The following is a 12,429-nucleotide window of genomic DNA, read 5'->3' on the forward strand; positions in this document are numbered from 1 at the left end:
ATTAGTATAATTTATTAATTTTATTTAGAGGAAGCGCATTAGTGTAAATGTTTTCAACTTCCTGCCTCTCTACTGTTTTATTTTTGACTATATATGTGTACGTGTGTCGATGTACTGTTGTTTGTTTCATTGCTTTATTTCTGTGCACACAAATTAAATCAAATACAGATGGGAAGACTTCCCATTTCACCTGATGCTGATATTTCCAGATATTTGCAGCATTGCATTGAACAACAATCATTTTTTTTTACACTCTACGTCTAAAAACTTGTCAAAAAGGATATTTCTTGCAGCGTTTGACGCGCTGAACCCCCTCCACCACCTCATCCCACCCTCCTCCCTCTCCCACCTCGTTTAGCCTCGGGTCTTCGCGATTGGTTCACCTTTCATGTCCGTCAAGACCGTGTGGGCGGGACTCAAACAATCCACTCGTGTTCAATGTGCTGTGGACTGTGTGGCACAGTAGACCAAGAGCGGGGCAGGCAGTAGTAAGGCAACGGCGGCATATATATCCTGTTCTTGGAGGACGACTGCTCTCTCAGCCCCTGAGGTTTACGGCTGTTGTTTACAGTCCCGTAAACTGTGTTTGTACCTCATCGGCGGTGCATCCAAAACATTTCTTCTTTTTTTTATTTTTTTTCCTGTGGAGCGAGAATATATCCGTTTTGAAAAGCAAAACAGTCCACGGGTCTTGAAGTCGGCTGTGTTAACCCCGTTTCCCGGCGACGCACAAAAGACACACTCTCAAGTCCACCTGGATAGCTGGCAAAGCCGTCCGGTTCTGTTCGAGGTCCAGCGGCGAGACGGAGAGGAGAAATTGGCGCGAGGACAGGAGCCAGAAGAAAACAAAAAAAAAAAATAAAACAAGGAAGACAGGATGAATCTCAAGAGTAATTTGATTTTCACCCTCTACACTATTTACGGGATTCTTCTGAAAGGTGAGCACGGGACAAGTGGTGCGTAGGTGCGCGTGTTGTGTGCTTGCGCGCGCGTGTGTGTTTTTCGTGCGACTCCGCGCTCATGTTCCAGGCCAACAGCAGGGCAAGATGAAGGGACAGAACGAGCGGTCGCGCGCACACACACACACACACACACACACGCGGGACCTGGCGGAAAGATGCGGAGCCCTGCTTCTTTCTGCCCTCCGTTGACATGTACACGTGTATCCGTGCCAGCGCCTGTTTACGTGTGTTGCATGCGTGCGCCTTTGTCTGCTAACGTGCGTGACTCGAGGCAGCCCGGAGGAGAGTGCGTGTCCTGCAACATGCGGGATCTCTTGGATGTTAATGCTGAGGAATAAGGGTAAAACATGTTTTCCCCCTGTTGTGTGCGCGCAGGACACGTCCCGGGCATGGCCGCGGGCCACATAGACTGGCGCGTCTCCTTACGTGTGATGTGGCGTTATGTTGTTGCGAGTGAGTGGCAATGAAAAAAAAAAAAAAAGACACACCTCACTGTCAAATAACCAACCTCGCGGCTGTTTTTGGATGTGTCCTGGAGACATGGCAGCGTTTTACGCATCAAAATGTTTGTTGATGCCGAGAGCTTCAGAAGCTCATATTCGCGCAGAGCCCTTCCAACGTGGAATCTGTTTATTGTTGCGTCTCCGTGTAACATTTCCACCTGTGTTTACTCTGTTCTGGCTGTTGCGCACGATCAGCTCCGTTGAGCTTTGTTTGCATAAGGATTAAAATAAATAAATTAATAATGAAAAAGGCTTTTGTCAACAAGCTCAAACGCAGTAGCAGACATACTTATAATTCAGCTGTATAGGCGTGCCAGGAACAATATGGCTCCCCATTCAATTCTTAAAAAGTTTCCTGTTTATTAATAATAATAATAATAATAATAATAATATGTGGTGACATTACTGGAAGCTGTGCCATTGTCTTTGTACATTTCGGTTTAGAAGATGGAGACAGTTTCGCCTCACGCTTTGAACTTTATTCCGATCTCCAGGCTGTTTTTGATAAGTTTACTATAAACACCTAACTGTGGTGTTGAGACTGTAAACACAAGGGGAAGGTGACATTGGAGGTCAAGGTCACGGTGAAGTGTACACACCTGCTTTTAAGATGGCACATGCATGTTTTACGGGTGAGCCTTAAGTATAATAAGAATAAAAAGATTTACTCTTATTTTTTACGTTTTTTTTTTTTTTTTGTCTTTCATGACACGGTGCCGACAACTTTTTCTGTGTTATGCCTCTCTGAAATCGATGTGCGAATAGCTACAGGGTCGAGGATGTACTCTGGTTATCCTATAAAGACATGTAAGGTTTCATTTTCCGTCAAACTGGAACGCGGCATCATTGCTACCCTTGGTGTTGATATCAGGCTCCTATTTTGAGATTCATGCTTTATGCAAAAGCTGTTTCAAGTCTGATAACAATTTGCAGGGCATCTGAGTGGAGTCGTTACCCAGCAATTCCTCAATACGCGCTGTGTTTAAGTATTGAATGACACTCGACCGTTAATGCGTGCCACAATGAGCTTTAGAGCACTTTAAGCCCCTCAGATCCCGTCGAGATGTGTTTAAGGCATTGGATAACAAATGTATTTACATGAAACGCACAAAAAAAAAAAAAAAAATTAGCGTCATCTTGACTTTAACTGGCGTTTTCCACCAGAGTAAAGGAGAAATCCCAAATGAGAGATCATTTGGGCTTGATTCCCTTGATCAATTGTTGTCGTCTCTTTGAAGTGTGTGTGTGTGTGTGTGTGTGTGTGTGCATTAGAGAGACAGAGCGAGAGAGAGCAATCCTTCTTTAATAACCTGACATGATTAAGGCCATTCTTGACTTAATTAATTGGTGTGTAATGAGGTATCTTACGGTATATCTGACAGCTTCCACTGCAGCATTTATTGATGTTCCACAGCTTTTCTTTTTTATTCTCTTAAGGGCGTCACGCTCGTTATGAGTGTGTGGATGCGTGATTTTACGTGTGTGTGTTTTCATACATTCCTGCAAATTTGTGCTTCTTTATATAAATATATATATATATGTGTCTCATGTTAGAAGAGGAGTAGCAGCAGAGTGCACATCGGGCTCGTTTCATGTGTGCATCCCTACCGCACACGCTCCCATGTTTCTCTTTTCTCTCTCCTCCTAACCCTGAAGAGGATAATGCTAGGCTGTTTGATTTGAACAGTCATCTCTTGGTGCAAGACCTATTATTGCATAGGTTCCACGCAGCCGCCAGGTCATACTCCCCCTGAATGAAACCCATCAAGCCGAAGACATATCCGTGCGCTGTGTAAATGACAGCTGTTTCAGCCCCTCTGGCCCCGAGCCAGCTGGCATCAAGAGATCCAGAGGCACTAAATCTCTGTCAGCGGCAAGACCTGCGCCATACATAGTGTGAACGTGAAGTGTTGTGATGGAGGTCGTTGTTTATCAACAGCCCGAGTTGTTAACATATTATCCAGAGTGTCTCGTGTGCCCGTGCCGTAGCCAGAGAAAACAGCCTGTTATGCAAATGGGCCTCTTACGTAAGAGCTCGGGGCTGAGCAGCAGGCGAGGGGAGATAGAGGCGGAGAGCGACAGAGGAAGAGGGAGATGTTCTAGAATAGAGGAGTTGATGTGTAAGAGTAATGTGGGAGCAGGGGTGTGGAGGAGGAGGAGGAGGAATGTGGAAGCGCCTCCACCTAAGTGTACGTGTGTGTGATTTGTGCACTGGTTGTTGTTTGCTGTTTGGATGCTTGTTTATCTCCGCTGCTCGGTCTGTTTCCTGTCGCTCTGCCTGCCTTGCAGTCTGTCTGTTTTGAACTCTGATCTTGCTAGCCTAAATACGAACCCCTGCTGAGGGATGTGTTTATCCCCGCAGTGAGTCTAAGCTGCTGAAGGCTGACCCTCCATCCCTCTGTACTTCCGTCCATTCCTCCCTCGCTTCATCCTCCCATCCTGGTGTGGAGCTTTGTACCACGGCAGCGTGGGAAAGCTTCTGATAACAAGCGGCCTTGTGTGTGTGTTTGCAGAGCCACTGATTACACGGGAGAAACAAGATGTTCTCTCTCTCTCTCTTTTTTTTTTTTTGCTCACTTTCACTCTCCCTTCCACTTCTGTGTGTCTGCGACTGTGTGTTCATTTTCATGGCTGCGCTTTGACACACGGCACATGTAAGGTGCGCCGTACCTTACAACCACGCCATGAGACTTCAATGCCGAGTATCCTCAGCAGAGAGGCACTGGCTCGATGTGCATCACACAGACGCTCAAACACACGTACACACACACACACACACACACATCGAGCCCCACTGCGGATTCATTGCTGCTCTGCCAAGGGATTTCCTATGATCAAAGCCAGTCTTTTGTTAGTCCAGGTGTTAAAAAAGTTAAAACAGACAGGAGGAGGAGGCTGGAGGGGAACGTGGTAAGATTCAGAGCTTACAAGCGCTTCATGGCAGAGCGGCGATGTACCTCTCCAGAACTGCTCCAGAAACAATTACAGTGATCCCGCCACCTGTTCCAGTTGTTTCCCTTATCCTTAAACTTTCGTGTTTGGGCAATTTTCTTTTCTTCTTGAGAATGTACGTCTGTGGCGAGCTAAACGCAGACAATCTCGCGGTGTGCTCAGACATACAGTTGAAGCGAGGAAAGAAGAGACAGGCGGCATTGTTACCTTAAAACCATGGAGGAGATAAAATGTTTTATGCAAATATTCTCCAGTATGCAGAGCACCAGCTGATTTCTCAGTTCCCAAACCAGTCTGTGGAAATCCCCTATGCATCTATGAGCCTGCAAAATAGGATGAGCCCACACCAAACGATGCCCCAGAATGACAGCGAGGCCAGCCACGTCATCGTTTTACTTTACGGTGCCACTAATGTACCGTATAGGTTGGTGAGTACCAGTGAAGTAATACTGCAGACCTGATATTTGAATTGTAAATACCTACGCATTTAAAAAGAGGTAAGATTCATTCTACACGCCGTGAATGTCCTATACATGCTGCTGAAGTTTTATATACATCTTCAAGGTTTCCAGCTTGTCTCATTGTGTGGGTTCACATACACATCACCTTACGTTTTAAAGCACTCATTCAGTTTATTAAATTCTGCTGTACAGGGCTTTAGTGATCGAGCAAGTAACCTATGAAATAGGCTCACTCTCTATCCATTCAACCATTGCACGTTTCAAGCAATTAAAAAAAAAAGAGAGATCCGCAATTATGCTGCCAAGTGTAAATTCAAGAACACTTCATATTTTCCGTATAAATGGTATGAGCCGCGCGTTAATTCTAAAAAATGTATGTATTAATCTGAATGATGGGCATCATGTAATGGAATCAAATGTTCGTGTGCTCTTGAGGTTTGTGCAAGGTTTCTAATGCACAGATGAACATTTTTGTAGAGAATCCGTGTAGATTTTTGTTTTGGCGTCAAGGCTGCGTCGCGTATCTCTCGGGTGAAAGCGTAATTTAGAGCCAGCCCAAAGATACGAGAGATCAAATGCAGCCTCCCGTGGAGAAAAACAAGCCCACAGGTGGATACGGCTGCAGCCGAGGCGTCAGCAGACAGCAAGTTCGCACCCCCAAATAGACCTCCCAGTTGGTGAAAGTAGCGTGCAGGCTCAGCTAACATATCAGCTGATGGGGCTTTTCTTCAAAGTGAACACGTAGCTGTGTGTGCGTGCGAGTTAGAATTCAAACTGGCGTGTTTATTGCTGTGAGATGTTTATGAGCTTGCTCCGACTATTCCGCTGATTCAATTTGTTTGCATCATTCACATAAAGAAACTTCAGGCCTCGTAGGATTCCCACTTTTGGCCAGTTCGTTTTGCCGCGTGTTGACTGACAAGCGAGCGTCTTTGTTTTTGTTTGAGTCGAACCTCAGCGAGCAGATATCATCTACTCCCCTCCCAATTAAATATGGGCGCAGACATCGGGGGATGACGTCGGCTGTGTTGTTGGCCGCGAGCGCTTCTGTCTGCGTGTACGCGCGCATGCATATGTGATGGCTGTATTAGCGCAGAATTCAAAAGGATTAGAGAGGGGCTAATCTGGAGCTCCAGTCTTTGACAAGCCATGTGTCACTAATCTCAAACACTCTGGAAGAAAGAGACACAAACACAATCACCTTTTGGATTAAAACTCTTCATATAGAGCGCATTCTAATCTTTTGCTTTTAGAAAGACGGAAAAAAAAAATCGAACTGAAGGAGAAGTTTAAGAAAACTAACACACATATGCGTACATGCAAAGCAGCAAACAAATGAAGTGGCTTGATTTGATGTGCACGTGGTTTAACCTTATGTGCGCCGCAGGTTCTCATATGGTCCTCTCGCTTAACAACTCCTAGCCTAGATAAAGTTCTTTTTTCTTTTTTTTTTTTTTTATATACTATGTGCTCTTTCATCTGACAGCTTCTTTTCATACATCTCCCCGAGGGCCACAGTCTGGAGTCTCGGTAGTACATGTTACAGTAATCATTTTCTTCAAGAGAGATAAAGATATGGACAGCAGTGACTCTGCCTACTCTCCTCTCGAGCCCCGACCCTGTTATTGTTCAGGGACTCTGCGTCTGATCTTGACAGAAATTAATTCAGCCGAAGCAAATTTGTCCCATATTGTGTACAGAAATATTTCTTGCTCACTGAGCCATATTGTACGTGTGCACCGGTGGCAAATATGCGTGCGCGAAGGCCCGGCAGGGTAAAGACAGTGAGAAGAAACAGCTGACATTTGTTTGTTTTTCGAGGTCTACATTGGCTCCGATGATGACGAGGGGATGAAGCTTTAAAAGTAACGGATTTGTTTTACTGTTTTGCATCTGTGTTGGTGTCCCAGATTTGACCGCGTACACGCATATGTTTCAGTCGAACCGGGGTTGATGGGAAGAACTTGCAGAGAATATGATGAAGGATTTTGGACGTAGAGCAAAAAGCAATAGCGAATGAAGAGAAAGATCCAATGGCAGGCCCTAAAATTTGGGGTTGCCAAAGAAACAAACCCATACCCGCGTATATCACTGCTGCTCTTTGAGTTTTTTTACACAGTCCTAATGGATCGGCTTCAAATGCAGCTGCACTGCATATATATATATATATATATATATATATATATATATATATATAGCTGTGGAAAAAATTAAGAGACCACTCCCACAAATGTTTCTTAAATCAGCATCTCTACATCTATGGCAGCCAGTCCAATCCAGTGTTTGTTCGATTCCAACACAAGCCTCCTCATTCTACTTACTGAGACAAATGTTGTCAGCACTTTATAGAATGAAACAAAAATGTTCATTTTAATAAATACATAGCAAAACCAGCAAAACTGATCATTTTGCAGTGGTCTCTTATTTTTTTCCAGAGCTGTATATATGCTCCATTTAAATTGTTTTCTTCTTTTATTTAGTGCAAAACACTGATTTAGTGCATAACTGCGTAGCTTGTACTGTATACAGTAACAATATGGAGTTACGGCATGATACTAATTGAATAGCAGGATTTACAGCACCCACAAATACACAGCTATGCACTTGTTTTAGTGTTATGGTCTCAAAGGAAAGCTGAAGCTAATTGAAATATAATTCCCCAAAGACACATGTTCATGTTAATTGACTCTGTGTGCGCCGGTTATTTATGCGTGTGCGTGCTCTCGAGTGTGTATGTGTGCATGTTTTCGAATTCATATTATCGCCAGAAGTCACTTTCTAGTCCCATGTCTAATCATCAGCTGGAGGGTCCCCCCACATCTTAATTTGGTCTTTGAAAGCTATTAGACTCTGTTTTGCACGAGCACCGTTTCTAAACGCGGCTAACGCGGGAGAATCTACTGATGTTTGTCTCGGACTCGAACAGAATCGGTCCTTTCACGGTGGCTGCCGCGCGTCGTAAATCAAACGCCTTTTGCCGTTGCGTTGTTTCAGGGCTTTAGGTGGCAGCGAATGGAGGGTTGCGCGATGGGTTGGGGAGTGTGTGCGTGTTCGCTTGTTTGTGTTCGTGTGTCTGCATGTGGGTTTCTGTCTGCGTGTGAAACTAGGGAGACCATGCATTATATTTAAAGGCTGCAATTCAGTGATTACTTTTGAGAGCCACAAGTGTGAAATTTCATCCAATTGAAAAGATTTTACACCGTAAGCCCACACACCTGTTAGCAGACACACTATTTATTATACACACACATGTACACACGGTATAACAATCAACAGTGAAACTTAAGGTTAAGAGTGAGAACAAGGCTTCTGTGTTGCACTGGGAGTACTTCCTGGTTGTTCTGTGTGAATACTGTGTTCGCGTGCTTTTAATATATATTGTCTTACATGTATATTTGATATTGGCCTAACCATGTCAGTCCTTCAGGTAGGCTGCCGTTTCTCTATACACCTGTAGAGACTGGAATCAAAGAGTAATTTACGATAAAAAAAAATAAAGCAGGAATTATCCATTTATTCACTGCATTATGTTGTGGTGTCAGTGTCAATAAATTTGACAGCTTAGATAAAACAGTGCACACGAAGGTGTTTCTTAGCTTAGCACCGCTTTAAAACACATACACATCGACGGAAATGTGTCCATGTCCACATGTTCTGGAGGTCCAGGATACGGATGAGCCTTAAACATTAACACAAAATACACATTTATCTCTGTGGGATCCCTTGGGAATGAAATAAGGAAGCGTACCTTGAAACACTGTATTGATTCCAAGCCGATGACAAGACCGGGGTGATGATGAGGTAGCTGTGCGTTTTTTCTTTGTGTTGGTTGTGCAGTTTCACAAGATCGTGCAGTCCTTACAGAATTTTTTTTTTTCTCACGTGGGTGTTAAAAAGCCGAAGTGGGTCCAGACTTTTGATATGAAAGATGATGATCTTTGATTTGCGTTTCCTCGTCATCCGCCATTTTTTCCCGCTGTGAGTTAAGCTTGGCACATACTCCGCAAGAAGCGAGAAATTTGTTCTTGTTTTGTTCTTGAGCAAGAACAACAGCAAAGTTAGTTCTGGCCAGGTCATTTATACTTCGCGAGAAACTCAAGTGCAGAACTACGGGCAAGGACCCTGCCCACTGCCGCATACGTAAGCATCGTAAGCAGGAGACGTGGGAGGTGGACGACGAGAGGCACTTTTCTTATTTTCGGATGTCGGCCAGTCGTTTTGACGACCGTGTCCGTTGGATCGCCCCGTTCATTCAGAATGCCCCACACACAGTATGCCAATCTCTACCCAGGAGAGGTAGACTGCTGATATTAGCACCTGGGAGCTCACAGAGTGGCCGCTAGCATTTCCACTTTCCCGCATTAACCACGCCCACTTCCAATTTCTGGCCGATTACAGAATAACTGCTGGACAGAAAAAGGTTCCGACCGGTTGATATGTCGAGAACAAACTGTGAGGACTCCCAAACGAGGGCTGTGAGAACAAAATAGTGTTAATTTCTTGCTTCTTGCAGAGCATGTAACAAGCTTTACTTTTCTTCACTGCTAGTTAGCATGCCATTTGAAGCACCACCACTACAAGCAGTCAAGTAGTAACCACTCCAGTGTATTGATAATATTTCACAAGAAGAAATAATACAATGTATTACTGTATCTATGCTCTTTTCCCAGCTTCGGTGTCCTCCATTCACAGTGTAATCTATACTTATATCCCAACATGGATCCTGTTTCCGAGTATTTTAAAGTCTTGTATTGGTTCTTAGTTTGGAGTCTGGCTCCTCTTCTGTGTAGAGATTGCTCCAGGCCTGTTGTAGAGGGGAGGGAAGATGGAGTCAAGTGAGACAATTTATAACAGTTAAAAACCAAATGAACTGAGACCCTTGGCTTGGGTGAGCGAGCGGCAGCATACATAATGCGCCTTAGGGATTTCTTCTGCACACACATTGTGCTGTGCTTTGTGTATGCGTGCGTGCGTGTGTCCAAGCTAGCGAACACATAGAAACACACAGCCCCCTCCACCATCTGTCTCTGTTTGCCACATTGCAAATCCATTATATGCTACACAACATTATTCCCCCTCGTCCTAAGTGGCACACACCCCTAAGCTTTCTTCCACCATCCTCCTCAGTGGAACGGTGACAATTTGCCTCCACATCTTTGTTAAAAAATGCGGTGGCATGTTTCCAGCTGGATTTTAATACATATTTCCATGCTTCATTTTTTTTTTTTTTTTTTGTTTTTTCTGTAAATTGGCGTTCAACATCGATGCTTTCAGATTTTACAAGCCTGATCGCTTGTCCCTGATGCTTCGTGTGGAACTTGGCGTGACAAGATATTTTCTACTGGTCCCCGTTGAACCGGCGCTGGACCCCCGATAATCCCGCCTCATCCAGAATGATCAATTTTTGCATTTTGGCAGCGAGATCTGACACGAGCGCACGCACGCTGCATGGCGCTGGCTAAGGCCTGGCTCAGTAGTTTTATAGCGAACTCATCTCCAGTTCTAATCAAAAAGCTTCCCCAGCCCTGAACCTCCTGCTGAGGAAACAAAGAAGTTATTATGTTTTTAAATGGTCTCCAATTACGGGTAATTTCACTGCCTATCTTAAAGCTATTTGCTTTTCTCTCACTTTGCTCCAGTTGGGTAGAGCAAGCATTGTGCTTTGCGAAAACAACGAGCAGACAAGTTAGACATACAGCAGAAGCATTCTTTTGGAAGCAGAATGCTCTCCCTTTCTTTGCACTGCCTCTCCTCGTCTCTTATCGTTTGAAATGGCAAACACGGTTAACCCAATTCCTTCTTTATCTTCCTCATTAGTGTTTGTGTCACAGTGCTATCAATTATCCCGTCTAACAATCTCATATACAGTCAAAATCTTCCTTTGGCTGAAGTGAGTAAAGACTCTCACGGTGTTAAAATCCAGTAAGGCCTGATTGCGAGCGATGCCTAAAATGTGCGCCGTTGTTTAACATAAACATTGTCAATCTGTCTTTAGTGCACTACTCAGTTAGCAGCCTGACGCAACATTTTTTTTATAAGCTCACACAGCTTTTGTAATTGCTTGTCAGAGGCTTGTTTTCAGGGCATTTTATAGTTCTAATTCATAATCTGTGGCCCACCTGGGAAGTGAATCTAGGTGGATTAATTCTGATGGATAGGATTTGCGTTGGAACCTTGGCCGTGTGCCCCAGCTTTTAGCGACAGTCGTTTGTTTTTAGAGTTTATGGCATTTCAGTGATGACTGCAAAAAATCTAATGGTTTCAGAAATCTTATCTTATTATTGCCGGTAGTGTTCTTGTAAAAGACCACATCATTGGTCCATTTCACATTGTTGGCCTTGATTTAGAAAACCCTGACGGTGTTCTGTGACCTCCTCCTTTTGAAACTCTGCATCTACATATTCCCCTTTTCTCGTTTCTTCCTTGCCTTTTGTAAATTCATACTATGGCTACTATCCCAGACTGGTTTGCCAACATGCAAATGCTGCTCTATGTGTATCCAGTTCAAATGGACCAGCTAATGCTAATCTCTGCTAATCCTCCCAGAAGCACCCTCAGAGCAACATTATATTACTACTCTGTAGCTGTCATGGATAGTGGAGGAGAGGGGGACGAACGGTGAATCGAGATATAAGTCAAGCAAATATTAAATCATAAGAAATGACACATGCAAAAGCCTCACGCCAGTGGTCACCTTCCGATACCCGCTGCACACACGGAGTGCACACACGGAGCCGCGGACATGAGCCATTACTCAAGAGATAGGCCAAACATCTCTGGGCACCGCAGTAATAATGAGACAGTGTTAACCACAGTTGCACTGAGGTGGTAAATGGTAGCCCACTGTCCTGGACTAAGCGCTGATCCTAAGCCCTTGCTTTAATGCACTGGTCACCCTAATCCTGACCTTATTAAAAAGTGAGCCTCTAACAAAAAAAATATAAAAAGAGCTGTATCTTTAGACTATAGTATTTCCTCAATTCAGCTGATCATAGTTGAGCCAGTGTGAGAGGAAGCGACCTTCACACTGTGTAATCGTGGAGCCATCTTAAACCCATAGGAATTATGGTTGCAGAGCTGGGTTCAGTTCAGAGTAGTTAGTTAGGAAACTACAGTGAATGAATAGGGAGACACCCAGAAAAGAAATGTTTGGCTATATCTGAGTCTTTCAGTTTCCTTAGTCACAGACTATTGCAATGCAATGTGATACCCTTCAATGCAGAAATATTGTTCTGCAGCAAAAACTAATTTGACCAAATCGGGATATAATATGAAATGTTCTTTCAATACTAGACAGATATCATTTAGACTTAATGCTCGTGCCCACATGGTAAATATATAGTAATGAAAATGATTTATTTTCCTCTATTATGAAACGCTTTTGATATATTTTCCCAACAATGGGGCCTAGGCCCTACACCCCCACATGCAGCCCTCCTAAAAATTCAGACGATCTTGTCACGAAATGGATTAATCAGAGTCTCACTTTGTTCTCTCAACACATAGTTCAGTCATGGTGTGTTAGTGGAAGCACTTTTGGATTCCCTTTGC

General features: G+C 43.9%; 1 protein-coding gene across 1 annotated transcript in view; it reads left to right on the forward strand.

Annotated features, from left to right (window-relative positions):
- The first annotated feature begins 424 nt into the window (after positions 1–424).
- Positions 425–12,429, forward strand: part of cadm2a (cell adhesion molecule 2a) — a 205,005-nt gene continuing 193,000 nt past the window's right edge. Inside the window, exon 1 of the mRNA XM_084564606.1 lies at positions 425–938. Coding sequence (XP_084420732.1) covers positions 878–938 — 61 coding nt within the window. The 5' untranslated portion in view covers positions 425–877. The remainder of the gene's footprint in view (positions 939–12,429) is intronic.

This window comes from Chelon labrosus (assembly GCF_963514085.1).
Source record: "Chelon labrosus genome assembly, chromosome: 17".
In the NCBI taxonomy this organism is placed as follows: domain Eukaryota; kingdom Metazoa; phylum Chordata; class Actinopteri; order Mugiliformes; family Mugilidae; genus Chelon; species Chelon labrosus.